The sequence below is a fragment of the Mandrillus leucophaeus genome, unplaced genomic scaffold (assembly GCF_000951045.1).
Source record: "Mandrillus leucophaeus isolate KB7577 unplaced genomic scaffold, Mleu.le_1.0 Scaffold298, whole genome shotgun sequence".
NCBI lineage: Eukaryota > Metazoa > Chordata > Mammalia > Primates > Cercopithecidae > Mandrillus > Mandrillus leucophaeus.
Genome location: NW_012103120.1, coordinates 3,171,479 through 3,188,552, shown reverse-complemented (window position 1 = coordinate 3,188,552; position 17,074 = coordinate 3,171,479). Strand labels below are relative to the sequence as shown.

General features: G+C 38.2%; 1 protein-coding gene across 2 annotated transcripts in view; it reads right to left on the bottom strand.

Annotated features, from left to right (window-relative positions):
- COG5 (component of oligomeric golgi complex 5) overlaps positions 1 to 17,074 on the bottom strand; it is a 362,534-nt gene that overhangs the window by 26,976 nt on the left and 318,484 nt on the right. For both annotated transcript variants that reach the window (XM_011986381.1, XM_011986382.1), the window contains 2 exons: positions 6,584 to 6,821; positions 635 to 711 (listed from right to left, as the gene is read on the bottom strand). In XM_011986381.1, coding sequence (XP_011841771.1) covers positions 635 to 711; positions 6,584 to 6,821 — 315 coding nt within the window. The remainder of the gene's footprint in view (positions 1 to 634; positions 712 to 6,583; positions 6,822 to 17,074) is intronic.

Sequence of the window (17,074 nt, the reverse complement as noted above, 5' to 3'; positions counted from 1 at the left end):
AGCTGGAACTACAGTCGCGCACCACCACATCCAGCTAATTTTTGTATTTTTAGTGGAGTTTCACCATGTTGGCCAGGATGGTCTCGATCTCCTGACCTTTGGTGATCCGCCCGCCTCAGCCTCCCAAAGTGCTGGGATTACAGGCATGAGCCACTGTGCTCGGCCATGAACTTGATTCTTTTAATACTTCATTCAAAAGTTTTTATCATATCCATATACTGGAATGTAACTTATGACCTGCTAGAAGTAGACTGGGTTAAAAATGATAAACAAATGAACATTTCAGAAAAAGATGTCTATATAATTATGAATTGCCTAGTATTACCCTTCTGTAAGAATGAGAAGCTAAAAATAAAAAAAAAAAAATCCTCTTTTCTTAAAAGCATAATTTACCAGCTTAATCTTGTGAACTGTGACTAAGAAAATACACATACCCTCTAATTTATTAGTCATTGCATAAATTTCTATGTGGGTTTCCGATTTGAATACTTTCTAAGATGAAATCATGAAACTGCCATTGTTGTAGATCAAAAATGGTTGAATACTGGCAATTTTATGATGTTCGACCCACACAGAAAGAAAGGATTTATTTGCCTGGAGGATATGAATGTATGAACAAAGAATTCGGTCTTACCTGAATGATCTCAGCATTCGATAGGACTTTCCTAAATCAGATACTCGTCTGCAGAATGGACCCACAGCCAACTCCATCTGAAATATTAAAAGATACTCCATTGTTTTAATGTTGGAATCATTAGGGGAATATGGGACAGACCTGGATCACAGAAAGTTGTAGCTTGCAGTAAACCTAATTTTATCTGGACCGTAAGGCAAGTTGTGAAAGCCAACTAAATTTATTAAAAGGCAAGCACTTACATAATTTTTGCATTTATTTACTAAGAGAGGGCCCAAGATGACACAATTCCTTCATGAAAATAAAAAAAATAAAAAAAAAATTTTTGTTATATAAAAGGAAAAAGTTTAGATCATTTATCCATTGAAAAATAAGGAAAAGGAAAATTTTCAAGACTGCATGCCTATACTTCAGGCATTGCAAGTCTTTTTACATTCAATATAAACGATGACAATTTTTATCAGTTAGTGTGGCTCAAGTAATTAAAAGGACTAACTCTGGAGCTTTTAGTAGCACATCTATACCAGCATTCCAAATGCTGATACTAGTTACTAGTTTGTGACCCTGGACAAGTTATTTAACCTCTTTAAGTCTCAGGTCTCTCATCTATAAAATGGAGATAATAGTATCTACTTAACAGAATAATGCAAATTAAAAGATAATTCCACAAAGCTTTATGTGCAGAGCATATAAAAAGTGCTGTTAATTGTCAGCAATTATTATCACTGTTTAAAAATTTTTCTCTTTTCAATTATTAATAAATTAATATGCTACCTAACTGGAGAATTTAGCAAATCTTGGTTTCACTTCTCTTTATTTTCCTCCTTTGACTGGAAATTCTGCTTGTCATTAATTAGGCTACCTGTTCTTTTCTACCAAGTGCATATGCAAACTTTTCACATATATGCTACTCAGGTGATAGACTGCTTCTCCACTCTTGCTATAAATAGCACTCTGGTAAAGAATGATTTAGAAAATGGTTGAGAATAGGCTGCTCCCTGGTAGTACAGCACCTTTCTTCAAGAAGCACATATGATGTAAGGCTTCTGTCCTGCTGGCCACCCTTACAAAAAATTGCTTAAATTCTCCTTGCCATGGGTACACTATAGAGACCCAATCGATCATTCATTTGAGAGACACTTTGACTGCCTTAGTGCTAGGTACAAGCTAGATATGGGGATAAGATGATTAGATGATTAGACTGTCTTGCTATCACTAAATTCTCAAATTTAATGAAGAAGGAGATATTTATTTATTCAAACAATATGATTATTATCAACAAAATCAAAAGTATTTGTGTATATGTCTACATATACATATATAAACATGTATACATACACACATGATGACTGTTATTAAGCAAAATGATAAATGCTACGTCAAACTTATGACCTCAGTGTCAAGATAGAGTTGGAGGCAGCTTCCTTGGGATGGTCTTGAGGATGAATAGTAACCAGGTTAATTTCTCTTGTAACATACTAAAGACATGGATTGCATACTGTATGTCCTAGAAGGAAACCTTACATGGTTGGGAAACTCTATAAAATGAAGAATCATAAATAAATATAAAAATAAAAATTTAAGGAAGAAAAAGGATTCTTGCCAACAATGCAAAACAGAACAGTTGTAAGCCAGTGTGCCCAACTCAAAAGATAGTAGGTGATAGGCTGTTCTTTGGAACCTGTTTCATTTCTTCACTGGGTAGGAATTTCTGGTTTCTTTTTATATGTGTCACTTACTTTACACTGAGCACAAAGGAAAAATGTGATTATCATTGTATCTTTGATATAATTCTACTCAAATACCTAACTTTTTATATATAATGGTTTCTTACATACTGAAACTATATTTTTCATGAACTGTTTTTGTCAATTTCTCAACTACTCTAGTGGAATCACTGTCTTCAAAGACAACCTTTGCCTTAGCACTTGAGCAGGACCAAATGTTAAAACAAATAAATGGCTAGGAAAAAGTTATGATATGAGAAAATATGACCTCGAATTGCTGTAAAGTGTATGATTATGTAAAAGATTTCTATGCCATAGGACAATTTCAAAATGTTAAATGTTTAAAATAAATTTTTTATCCATAAAGGACCTCTAGGATATTGTAAATCGTTTTCTTCTTCCAGAATTCCATTAAACAATAAAGGCCACGTTTTAAAGGGCAAGAGTGTTCAGTTAAGAGGAGGTGACTCCGCCATTAGCAGTGGATACAAAACTGGCATGTGCAACTGCTTCTCTCCAGCCCCCGTTTGGAGAGAATGAGCGGTCAGCTGCAGGCACGGTGAACTAATTACATAGCTGTTCCTTCCCTACCACAGACATTTGGTTAACCACAGGGCTTCTTTGGATACTCCTAGGGCACTCCTGCCCTGACACTGCTCAGGAGAAGAAAAGGCAATAGGAATTAGAACAAAAATTAGAATTTTGATTGTCTTGTTTTCTTTTCTAAATTAATATTTTTAGGCACAAAGTGAAATAGATATAAACGTATACTTAAAGGGCACCAGAAGACCTATAAATAGAAACTGCTAGAAGTACCACTAAATAATTTAATACCAACTTCAACAGCCACTCTTTCCTTCAGGTAAGAAAATAAACTGAGGGGTGGAGGGGGAGTATGTGCTTCAGAGGACACTGTGGACAAGACCCCAAGAGATTCAGAATCAGCAGAACCCCAGTGTTGTGGACAGGCTTAGTGATTTCAAAACTGCTGTGTGATCAGTGTGGGCACTGAGACCATGTGGGCACAGCAGGGAATTAATTACCTGTAGGAAACCACCTCATGCCCATGACCTGGATTCCTAAGGGGGCTGGATGTCAGGTACTTCCCTCACCATGATCCCTCCAGATGGCACCCTGCAACTACTTTCTCTTTCCTGCACTGGTGCCAGTGAGGAGAAGTTAGGATTCTTAAAGAAATCCTTAAAATACGTCATTATCTGTCTTTGCAATTGGACTTTATGGCAAATAACCAGTATTCCCAAACCTGGTCTACAGGTCCCTTCTTGAGCTTTCTCTTTTTGTTATTTACACTAGAATTGCAGGCACTTTTATCATAAGAACAGTTTTTAAACCCATGGAATATTTGTGTATTTTTTATTTCAGTGACCTCAATGGCTTTAATTTTGAATATGAATTGATAGAACTTTCAATAATAAGGCAGTTGAAAAGCCCTCTAGTCCCCAGTTGATGCCTGTCATGAATATAAATGTTAGGGTAATGCTATTTAAACGTTTTGACTGACCCCAAAAAACACTTCCAACCAAATGTGACACTGAAAGCTGAGGTACAACACATAATTGCAACTGTGGCAAGAAACCAAACCAAATGAAGTAAAACCTTGAAATTCAAGTTTTAATTTAAAAATTGGGTGGGGGAGATCATGACATAACAGTAGAACAGTATTTGCCAGATACTGATCACAGATCTGATTAATTATGATAGTGCCTCCGCCTGTCTTTGCTGTACCCATGATCCACAGGACTGGAGCCATCCCCAAGGTGAGTGCCAGGATGTTTTGAAACTGGGACACACTGTACAGGGGTGACCAAAGGAATCTGCTTTTCAATACCACACTGCCTGCCGCAACCTAATGTCACTGCAGGGCTTAACACTGAGTAAATGCTGTGTGTTTTAATGCTTCTTCTATATTTAAAGAACAGAAAACAGAGGCTTTTGAGCATACGTTAGTAATAATGACTGATGGGTTTAATTTACCTTAAGGGAAGGGACCCAGAAAAGTTTGGCTTATTGAACAACATGTCTTAAGAAAAAACGATGCCAAATAACATTTTGAATAATGCAGTTTTTTGGAAGGTGGAAGCTCACCCCTGCCACTGGATGCTATGCATTTTGAGTAGCTGTTAGCCGCAGCAGCAAGGGTTAAAGGACAATACTTTCCATCTTTCAAGACCCATAAAGGAACATATTAAAATAAAAAAACAAAAACAAGCCTCTCTCCTACAGCACTCTCGTTTTGGCCATCTCCTGCTCGGCTGCCACTCTAATTGGACTTGAAGTGCTGCCTCCAGGAAAGTGACTCAAGAACCAGCTGGAGCAGAATGCAAATAAGCTGGTAGGGGAGAGAGTCCAGGGAAAGAAGATGAAACAAAAAGAAAAACAAAATTAAGGAGGAAAGCGGAAGAGGAGAACAGAGACCATCTGAGTATACTTTACACTTTTTTTTTTTTAAACAAATAAGAGGAGGTTCTAGTACGTCACCAGATTTTTAACAAGTAATCTGAAACTCCAGTAAGGGACAAATAAGACACTATTGACAAATAATTTTCTTTAAGCTAAGTGTATCTGTAAAACAAAGTAAAATGTACGGGTGCCTAAGAATGAAGTTCATAAAATGTAAAAGGTAAAAAGAGCCATATTAACGGTAACATTTAATTTCTGTTTTTATGCTGTGGCTACTACAAGCATATTTTCCAAATGAAGGCTCATTTCTATGGTCTAATGGCCCCAGAAATGTTATCTGGAAATGAAAATGACTAACTGCTGCATCAGTTAATTTGCAATGAACCAGGCTCTTGAAAGTTTAGGTTTGTGTTACCTGTTCCTTTTTTGAAAGTGTATCAAATCTGCGTGAGCACCTGACAACCACTGACCTGATGCAAGCAGTCTGTCCAAGTCCTTTCCTCCATGCAGAAATAATGAAGCAAGACACACTCCCAGATACACACAAGAATAAATATTGACATTAACATTTATCTTTATAAGCAGGGAGGATCTGGCAAACTGCTATGAAGAATTCATTTCAGTAACTATTTAGACTAGTAAAGCTAATAGCTTTGAAAGGCTTAAAAATGATTTTACCCGGCTGGGCGTGGTGGCTCACATATGTAATCCCAACACTTGGGAGGCCGAGGAGGGTGGATCACGAGGTCAGGGGTTTGAGACCAGCTTGGCCAATATGGTTAAACCCTGTCGGTACTAAAAATACAAAAATTACCCAGGCGTGGTGGCGCATGCCTGTAGTTCCAGCTACTGAGGAGGCTGAGGCACAGTAATCACTCGAACCCAGGAGGCGGAGGTTGCAGTGAGCCGAGATCGTGCCACTGCACTCCAACCTGGGTGACAGAGCAAGACTCCGTCTCAAAAAATAAATAAATAAATAAAATAAAATAAAAGATTTTACCCTTGGTATGCTATACAAAAATAACAATCATCTTTGTTTCTGAATCTTTTAATGAAAGCGTATTTGGGGTTTTTCTTCATTGCCTCTGATACTACTGAAAGGCTTTAAAAAATCTATCTAAAGGACAAAGAAAATGCTTTCTATAAGTGCTGATAATGTTTTGCTATTTTAATGTCATTCTATCTCTCACACACATCAGATAGCTTGAAATGATTTCAAGGCTAGCCACAGAGAAGAACTGTACTCTACCTGATAGAGAACAAATAATCAGACTCTGTCTACCTGGCCTACTGTGCATTTAAATGAATGGGAAAACTGCCTTGGAACAGTGACAGGGCAACAAGCGGTCTCTTTTCACTGTTAGAAATATGATTTCATTGCCTACATTACTGGCCAGCAAGATTTGACCTATTGTGACAGTAAAATAGTGAGAAAATCCCATATTAAGTAAAAATGGGAAGTGCTGCTTTCCTGTGGAATGAGTTATTTCACCTTAACCTTGAAATACCAAAGAGAGGGATAATTATTTTGTTAAATACAAAGAAAAATATACCTGGTATAAAAGTATCTTTAAACTTCTCCTTTTTTTTTTTTTTTAACCATTTATGCTTAAGTGGGCTTACTTTTCTTTGTGCTGCAACTCTTTAAAAACACTGATGAAAACAGTCTTTCATTTAATAGGTATTAAATTTCATTTAATTCATTCATTAAATGAAATGTTAATATTTCATTTAATAGATAATTCATTTAACGGATAATAGGCCAAAACATTTTTTCTTTTGTAGTAATTCATCAATGTACCTGTGCAAAATCAGCAGCAAGTCGCATTTTCCCACCTTCACCAAGAGGTCTTATGAGACTGGCATGACGGATAAAAAGTTCAATTGCTCTTTGGGCAATAGCCTCGGTGTTGTCAAAGACAAAATCTAAGCATTCGAAGTGTTTAAAATAGTCACTCATAACTCTGGCAATGAAGCCTTGTAGCTCCTTCATGTACAGAGAACAAGGAACATCAGGTTTTCCTGAGCTGGATAATGACCTGTAAAAGAAAAAGCAGCCCTTTTCAACACCAATGCACTAAATTACACTCTTTGATTTTGTACCCCTCTCCCCACCAATGCTGCTATTTCAATCCTTTGTAATTTTTCCCCTTAATGGTATAAAAGACATTATTTTTTGATAAGTGTTAGCAGAAAACAATGTTTAAAAATTACATTTTAAAAAGTGATTTAGATGCCAGGAGGATTACTGAAGGAATTTTAGAATCCATTTACCTAAAGATTATTGAGAATGAAATAGACAACCATCTGTCTTGGATGAATCATACAAGTTCTACTCTCTGGCCTCTCAAGGTCCCTCCCAGTCTCTCAACTCTCCATCCACTCACATGTTTTGCCTGGTAAATGAATGCATCAATAATGGATCCTGAAATAGCATTTTATACTTTGCAATGGCAGAAAATGCTGCTTTTCCTATACAAATTCTTGGCAAAGATCTCTCTGCTCTTGTGCTATTTAATCAGATCAGTCCAACAGAATTCTGACTGTGGAAATGGTTATGTAACAGTACACATGGTATGCAATTTTTCCTCCAGATGATGAGGTTTGGAAAGACTTTAATTTGGATCAACAAATGATACCAGCTGATGCTCCACGAAATACTATTTATAATTTATAAATGTTTATAATTGCTCTTTAAAGAATATATTAAAGGAATGTGAAATATTTATAGGAAAGAGATATGCCAAAACTAGCTAACACCTGATATTTTCTAATAAATGAGATCACTGGCTACATCATGCTGAATCTTTTTCAAAAAGCAAGTTAAGTGTTTCCATATTCTGAGAATGACGTAGAGATACTGGTGATAGTGTATAGAAGAACAACAGATATGACTAAAATGCTTAGAGCAAGAGAATGAGTTGAACTTAATTATCTTCAAATACAGCAGTGGTTGCTATAAATAGGATGCTAACCAGAGGTCCGTCACTTCCAGAAGCAGATAGAGATAGAAAAAGCAGGCCTGTGTTCCAGCAGGAAGGGATTGCATACAGGTATAAGACTGTGCCAACAACAGAAAGGCTGCCAAAGGGTGCATGGTGGAACATTTTTGTTTGCAGTATCATCACATGGTGGAGTGGCGCTTGGGTACAGGGGAGCCTTAGTAAATGATGGCCATCTTCGTGTGGAGTTTGGTTTTGCCAGATTCAGACAACTGCATAGCCTAGCTTTACTCTAGGTTTGTCACTCCACAAGGCCAGGCTGCAAAAACAAACAAATAAAAGTCTCCCTCCCCGAAAATGGTGCCAATCTGTTTCATTTTTTAATGTTTACTTTTGATGAATTACAACAATATATAATAAGGGGATACACAGTAATGTTTTATGTATACAGTGTGGAATGACTGAATCAAGGTAATCAGCATACCCATCACCTTACTTATCATTTATTCCTCCTAACTGCAACTTTGTACCCTTTGACCAACATCTCTCTATTCCCTCCACCCCGTAGCTGCTGCTAACTACCATTCTACTCTGTTTCTATGTGTTCGATTGCTTTAGACAACAGATATGTGAGGTCATGTGGTATTTGTCTTTCTGTGTCTGGCTTACTTCACTTAGCATAATGTTCTCTAGGTTCATCTATGTTGTTGCAATTAACAGAATTCCTGTCTTTCTGAAGGCTGGATGGTATTCCATTGTGTATGTGTACCATATTTTCCTTATCCATCTGCCAGTCTAAATGTTGGTGGACATTTAGATTGATTCCATAACTTGGCTATTTTTGTAAGTAATGCTGCAACGAACATGGAAGTGCATATATCTTTTTGACATACTGATTTCAAGTTCTTAGGTTATGTACCCAGAAGTGGGACTGCTGGATCATGTGCTAGTTCTATTTTTAGGTTTTTGAGAAACATCCATACAGTTTTCCATAATGGCTGTCTAATTTACATTCCAACCACAGTATACAAGGGTTCCCTTTTCTGTACATCGTCTTTCACACTCGGTATATTTCATCTTTTTGATAAGTCATTCTGACAGGTGTGAGGTGAAATCTCATTGTGGTTTTAATTTGCATTCCCCTGACGTATAGTGATGTTGAATATTTTTTCACATATCTGTTGGTCATTTGTATGTCTTCTTTTGAGAAATGTCTACTCAGGTCCTTTGCCTATGTTTAAATCAGGTTGTTTTCTTGTTATTGATTTGAGTTCCTTATATATTTTGGATGTTAATCCCCGTATCAGACGTATGGCTTGTAAATATTTTCCCCAATCCAGAGGTTGTCACTCCACTCTTGTTTTCTTTGCTGTTCAGAAGCTTTTTAGATAAATGTAATCACATTTGTCTATTTTTGCTTTGTAGTCTGAGCTCTTGGGATGAAATCCAAAAAAGTTATTCCTCAGATTTTCCTGTTTTCTTTAATTTGTTTTAGTTTCAGGTGTTACATTTAAGTTTTAAATCTATTTTAATTTGATTTTCACATATGGTGTGAGATAAAGGTCCAATTTCATTCGCTGCATGTGGATATCCAGTTTTACTAATAAATATTTATTGAAGGAACTGTCCTTATTCCACTATGTGTTCCTGGCATCTCTGTCGAAAATCAATTGACTGTAAATGTGTGAGCTCATTTCTGGGCTCTCTGTTCTGTTTCATTGGTCAATGCCAGTGCACCATGCCATTTTAATCATCATGTAGCTCTGTAATATAGTTTAAAATTAGGTAGTGTGATACCTCTAGCTTTATTTTTGCTCAAGATTGCCTTGGCTATTCAGAGATTTTGGTAGTTCCATATGAATTTTAGGATTTTTTTTTCTATTTCTGTGAAAAATGACATTGGAATTTTGGTAGAGATTGCATTAAATCTGAAGGCTGGTTTGGGTAGTGTGGACCTTTTAATGATATTCTTTCAATTCATGAACACGGAATAGCTTTCCATTTATTTGTGTCTTTGTTTCTTTCATTAATGTTTCATTAATGTTTTATAGTTTTCATTGTATAGATCTTTTACTTCCTTGTTTAAACAAAATGCATTTTGTTTCCATTTTCATTTGTCCCAAGATATTTTTGATTTCTCCTTTGATCCATTGGTTGTTCAGGACCATGTTGGTTAAGTTTCACATATTTGCGAAATTTCCAAGATTTCTCCTATTAATGATGTCTAGTTTCATACCATTGTGATTAGAAAAGATATTTAATTTCAGCTCTCTTTAATTTGTTCAGACTTGGTTTGTGGCCAAATATATATAAATAGAATAATTAAACATATGCATAACTGAGAAGTGAATGGTAATCTTCATGCCATTAATCTTCTGTGTGAGTGCTCTCCCTTCCACAAAGGGGCTCATATATCACTTAAATGATGTAGAGTTCTTCTTTCACTGCCTTCCCTTCCCTACTCACAACTGAAATCAGATATGAGTCACTTTACATTGACTGCAACAATTTTAATCAATGTTCTATGTCAATCAGACATTTACATTTTAAACTTTAATTTGGAAAGAAACACATCAGTCTTTTTAAATGAATTTCAAATACCAAGAAACCATGCTGATGATTACCCTTTACTTACTTATTTATTTATTTAATTTATTTGAGACAGGATCTCACTTTGTCGCTCAGGCTGGATGGAATGCAGCGGCTCGATCTCAGCTCACTGCAACCTCCGCCTCCAGGGTTCAAGCGATTCTCCTGGCTCAGTCTCCAGAGTAGCTTGGATTACAGCTGCCTGCCACCACACCAGGCTAATTTTTGTATTTTTAGTAGAGACGGGGTTTCACCACGTTGGCCAGGCTGGTCTCGAACTCCTGACTTCAAGTGATCTGCCTGCCTCCGCCTCTGAAGGTGCTGGGATTATAGTCGTGAGCCACCATGCCCAGCCCATAATTACTCTTTAAATAGCAGGGGAGTCTGTAACCCTACTACATATAAGTTGGACTTGAAGGTAAACTTTATTTATTGCTTTTACATAGGAATAGGTATGGAGGGCTTGAAGGGTCAGGTTTTCACTATTGTTTTTTATCCCTGGGAGCTGGCCCTAAAATAAAGGCAATTCCTGCTTCTTGACTAATCCAACTCCACCGCATATTTCACATAAGCCATTTACATATGAAACGACATGACATTACAGAATTACTAATCACAAGATTCTACAAAGTAGGAAAATTATTGCCATGTGGGCAATAATTTAAATAAAAGCAGCAGTGCTCCATACGCCTGGAGTGCTCCATACGTACTGCTATAGATGGAGAATAATTTTCACTGGAATCTCAACTGACTGCTGTATACATGAATCTCAATTGACTGTTGTATACACTGAGCCAAAATGAAGTCACCAAAGCAACTGGGAAAAAAAATCAAGGACAATGTTAGGCACCTTAAAATAATGCTTCATACTCATGGCAACCTATCAGTTGAAGAAACAGTTTGGCTCACTAGTATTTAAGCAAATTAGTAAAAACATACCTATTTGGGAACTAACTTTCAGCTATTAATGTCTAATGTGTTATCTGTAGGCACTAGTTGCAGCTCACCAATTACATTAAAAGTATGTGACCACTGTTATTATAGAATAAGCCTTCAAAAATCAGCTTGTTTTGGTTCCCTTCTGAGAGGCATTCATGATTGATCTAACTGGGACAGTTCAGATCACTTTTGAACAAAAACCATTTCCTCTTAAATATTGGTAATCAGAAGTTATATAGTCCTATGTCATAGTGAGTTCCAAATACAGTATTTTTTTGGTAGAATTCACTTTACTGTTCTGTGCTTCACATATTTTTAAAAATAGAGACTGGTCTTTCCTTTTCTGAGAAAGGGTCTCATATTGTCATTTAGGCTGGAGTGCAATAGCACGATCACAGCTCACTGCAGCCTCAATTCCTTCAGGCTGAAACCATCCCCTTGCCTTAGCTCATCAAATAGCTGGAACTACGGATGCACACCACCACATCCAGCTCATTTTTGTATTTTTTGTAGAGACAGGGTTTCACCATGTTGCCTAGGCTGGTCCCCAACTCCTGAGCTCAAGCAGTCTGCCCACCTCAGCCTCCCAAAGTGCTGGAATTACAGGCATAAGCCACTGTGCCCAGCCTAGATTGATCTTTTGACATTTCCCGTGTTTCCCATGTGGGAGAAGCCAATATGGCCGATTAGAAGCAGCTAGTGTACGTGGCTCTCATGGAGGGGAACAGAAGAGGTGAGTAAATACAACACCTTCAACTGAAACATCCAGAAACCTAGTCGGATAGGGACCAATCAAGGAAACAACCTGACCGACAGAGAATGAAGAAAAGCAAAACAGGACAACAGCCCACCTGGGAGCAATACAGAGCCAGGGGAAACCCCACTGCCTAGAGAAGTGCTTTCACCGGTGATAACTCCAAACACTGGAAAATGCGAGTCTACTAGGGACTGGAGTGGGCCCCAAGCATACTGCAGCAGCCCTACGGAAAAGTGGCCAGACTGTTACATGGGTACCTGTTCCAATATCTCTTCACCAGGCAGGCCTGGGCCTCTAGCCATCCCCAGCCACAGCTATCAAGCCAGAGGCAACTCGGCAATTCCAAGCACAGAGCCTCCAGCGGCAGCTGAGAGCCTCTTTGCCACTGCCCCTGCAGTGGAACTGCCCTTGTCACCCTTGGATTAATGAAAGAGCAAAGACCCTAAGTACCTTATCCACACCTCCAACAAGCTGCAGTCAACCCAAGAAGAGGGAGCCAGTCTGTCTCCCACAGGTCTCCCTGCCCCTCACCCCACTGCTTGTCACCAAGGGAACCCCTGGCTTGGGCCCACAGCACAGACCCTCCCTGCTAGGCCCACAGCTTAGACCCTCCCCACCTCCGCTGATCGCTCTGAGTGATTGCTAACATGCATCTGTCTGGGGTGGAGCCCCCAGGAGACAAGCAAACGACCTTTGGCCACAACCACTAATATTGACCTCATAACTGGACATAAAACAATCTTCAACAAATGTAAAAGAACCACAATCATACCAAACACACTCTCAGACCACAGTACCATAAAAACAGAAGACCGAAAATCGCTCAAAACCATGCAATTACATGGAAATTAAATAATTTGCTCCTGAATGACTTTTGGGTAAATACATGAAATTTAGGCAGAGGTCAAGAAGTTCTTTGGGCTGGGCGTGATGGCTCATGCCTGTAATCCCAGCACTTAGGGAGGCTGAGGCACGTAGATCACTTGAGGTTAGGAATTGGAGACCAGCCTGGCCAACATGGTGAAACCCTGTCTCTACTAAAAAAAATACAAAGATTAGCTGGGTGTAGGGGTAGTGTGGGCTTGTAATCCCAGCTACCCAGGAGGCTGAGGCAGGAGAATCGCTTGAACCCAGGAGGTGGAGGCAGCAGTCAGCCAAGATCACGCCACTGCACTCCAGCCTGGGTGACACAGCAAGACTCCACCTCAAAAAAAAAAAAAAAAGTTCTTTGAAAATAATGAGAACAATGATACAACATATCACAATCCCTGGGACACAGCTAAGGCAGTGTTAAGAGGGAAATTCATAGCACTAAATGCTGACATCAAAAAGCCAAAAAATCTCAAATTAACAACCTAACTTTACAACTTAAAGAATTAGAAAAGCATGAACAAATCAACCACAAAGTTAGCAGAAGATGAGACGTAACAGAAATCAGAGCTGAACTGAGGAAAACAGAGACATGAAAACCATTCAGAAGATCAATGAATCCAGGAGTGGGTTTTTTGTAAAAAAATTAATAAAATAGGCCACTAGCTAGACTAATAAAGAAGAAAAGAGAGAAGATCAAATAAACACAACTAGAAACGAAGAAGAAAATGTTACTACTGACTCTACGGGAAAAAAAAAAAATAGAAACTACTATGAACACCTCTATACACAAAAAGTTGAAAACCTAGAAGAGATTGATACATTCCTGGACGCATACACCCTCCCAAGACTGAGCTAGGAAGAAATTGATTCCCTGAACAGACTAGTAATGAGTTCCGAGATTGAATCAGTAATGAATTGCTGACTAACTAAAAAAAGTCTGAGGTCTGATGGATTCACAGTCGAATTTTACCATATGTACAAAGAGCTGGTACCATTCCTACAGAAACTATTCCACAAAATTGAGGAAGAGGGACTCCTCCCCAACCCTCATTCTATGAGGCCAGCATCATCTTGATACCAAAACTTGGCAGAGACACAACAAAAAAAGAAAACTTCAGGCCAATCAAGTAGGCTGCATCCCCGGGACACAAGACTGGTTCAACATATGCAAATCAATAAATGTGATTCATCACAAAAACAGAGCTAAAGGCAGAAACCACATGATTATCTCAAAAGACCCAGAAAAGGCTTCTGATAAAATTTAACACTTTCTCATGTTAAAAATTCTCAATAAATTAGGTATCAAAGGAACATACCTCAAAATAGTAAGAGCCATCCATGACAAATCCACAGCCAACTGTGGGCCAAAACTGGACGCATTCCTTGAAAACCGGCACAAGACTAGGGTGCCCTCTCTCACCACTTCTATTCAACACAGTATTGGAGGTCCTAGCCACAGCAACTAGGCAAGAGGAAGAAATAAAGAACATCTAAATAGGAAGAGAAGAAGTTAAGCTATCTCTGTTTGCAGATGACATGATTCTATATCTAGAAAACCCCATAGTCTTGGCCCAAAAGCTCCTTCAGCTGATACACTTCAGCAAAGTTTCAGGATACAAAATCAATGTACGAAAATCACTAGCATTCCTATGCATCACCAACAGCCAAACTGAAAGCCAAATCAGAAAGGCAATCCCATTCATAATTGCCAAAAAAGGAATAAAACATCTAGGAATACATGCAACCAGGGAGGTGAAAGATCTCTACAATAAGAACTACAAAACACTGCTCAAAGAAATCAGAGAAGACACAAACAAAGGGAAGAACATCCCATGCTCATGGATAGGAAGAATCAGTATCATTATAATGGCTATACTGCCCAAAGCAATCTTCAGATTAAGTGCTATTCCTATCAAACTACCAATGACATTCTTCACAGAACTAAAACCAAGCTATTTTAAAATTCATATGGGACCAAAAAAGAGCCTGAATAGCCAAGGCAATCCTAAGCAAAAGGAACAAAGCTGGAGACATCACGTTACCTGACTTCAAACTATACTACAAGGCTACCATAACCAAAACAGCATGATAATGGTACAAAAACAGGCACACAGACCAATGGAACAGAATAGAAAGCCCAGAAATAAGGTTGCACATCTGTGACCATCTGCTCTTCAATAATGCTGACAAAAGCAAACAGTGGGGAAAAGTTTCCCTATTCAAGAAATGGTGCTGGGCTAACTGGCTAGTCATACACAGAAGATTGAAACTGGACCCCTTCCTTACACCGTACACAAAAATCACCTCAAGATGGATTAAAGACTTACATGTAAAACCCCAAACTAGAAAAACCCTGGAAGACAACGTAGGCAATACTATCCTGGACAAAGGAATAGGCAAAGATTTCATGACAAAGACTCCAGAAGCAATTGCAATAAAAGCCAAAATTGCTAAGTGGGATCTAATTAAACCTAAGAGCTTCTGCACAGCAAAAGAAATTATCAACAGAGTAAACAGACAACCTACAGAATGGAAGAAAATATTTGCAAACTACGCATCTGACAAAGGTCTAAGATTCAGAATCCATAAGGAACTTAAACAAATTCACAAAAGAAAACAACCCCATTAAAAAGTGTGCAAAAGACATGAACAGACACTTCTCAAAAGAAGACATACATGCAGCCAGCAATCACATGAAAAAATACTCAACACCACTGATCATTAGAGAAATGCAAATCAAGGCCAGGCACTGTGGCTCACGCCTGTAATCCCAGCACTTTGGGAGGCCGAGGCGGGTGGATCACGAGGTCAGGAGATCGAGATCATCCTGGCTAACAAGGTGAAACTCCATCTCTACTAAAAACACAAAAATTAGCCGGGTGTGGTGGCGGGCGCCTGTAGTCCCAGCTACTGGGGAGGCTGAGTCGGGAGAATGGTGTGAACCCGGGAGGCGGAGCTTGCAGTGAGTCGAGATCCCACCACTGCACTCCAGCCTGGGTGACAGAGCGAGACTCCGACTCAAAAAAAAAAAGAAAAAAATCAAAACCGCAATGAGATACCATTTCACACCAGTCAGAATGGTTATCATTAAAAAGGCAAAAAAATAACAGATGCTGGCGAGGTTGCAGAGAAAAGGGAACACTTATACACTGTTGGTGGGAGTGTAAATTAGTTCAACCATTGTGGAAAGCAGTATGGTGATTCCACAAAGGGCTAAAAGCAGAACTACCATTTGACCCAGCAATCCCATTACTGGGTATATATCCAGAGGAATATAAATCATTCTACCATAAAAACATATGCATGCGAATGTTCACTGCAGCACTATTCACAATAGCAAAGACATGGAATCAACCTAAATGCCCATCAATGACATAATGGATAAAGAAAATGTGGAACATATACATCATAGAATACTATGCAGCCATAAAAATAACAAGATCATGTTTTTTGCGGGAACGTGGGTGGAGCTACAGGCTATTATTCTCAGCAACCTATTGCAGGAACAGAAAACCAAATACCACATGTTCTCACTTATAAGTGGGAGCTAAATAATGAGAACTTATGAATACAAAGAAGGAAACAACAGACACTGGGGTCTACTTGATGGGGGAGGGTGGGAGGGAGAGGAGCAGAAACAATAATGACAGGGTACTAGGCTTAACACCTGGGTGATGAAATAATATGTACAACAAATCCCCATGACATGCGTTTACCTGTATAACAAACCTTCACATGTGCCCCCAAACCTAATATAAAAGTTAAAAAAAAAACTTGTCAGTTTAGTCTAAGAGTAAACAAAGATCTTTGCTAAACAGCACAATTGGTCAAAAAAAAAAAAAAAAGAAACTTTGTAAATGAAATAATGAATAATTTGAAAAAGTAGAAGACAGTGAAATAATATTTTTCTATAAATAGCTAAACTAGTAGATGGAAATTTCATAAAACAGATATTCTTTAAAACAACAAGAATGTAAAGAGAAATAGGACTGTTCAAAAATAGTCACTATGGACTTGGGACTATAAAATATATATCTACATATTAATATTTGAGTGTTTAGCTGTATTGTGATTAAGTTTTTTAAAAATCACAGCAAACATTTGCAAATAACTATCCTAAATGCTCCACAGTTTTCTAATACACTGAACCAAAACCATTTTACTCCATTTTAAAAGATTTCTGTAAACACTG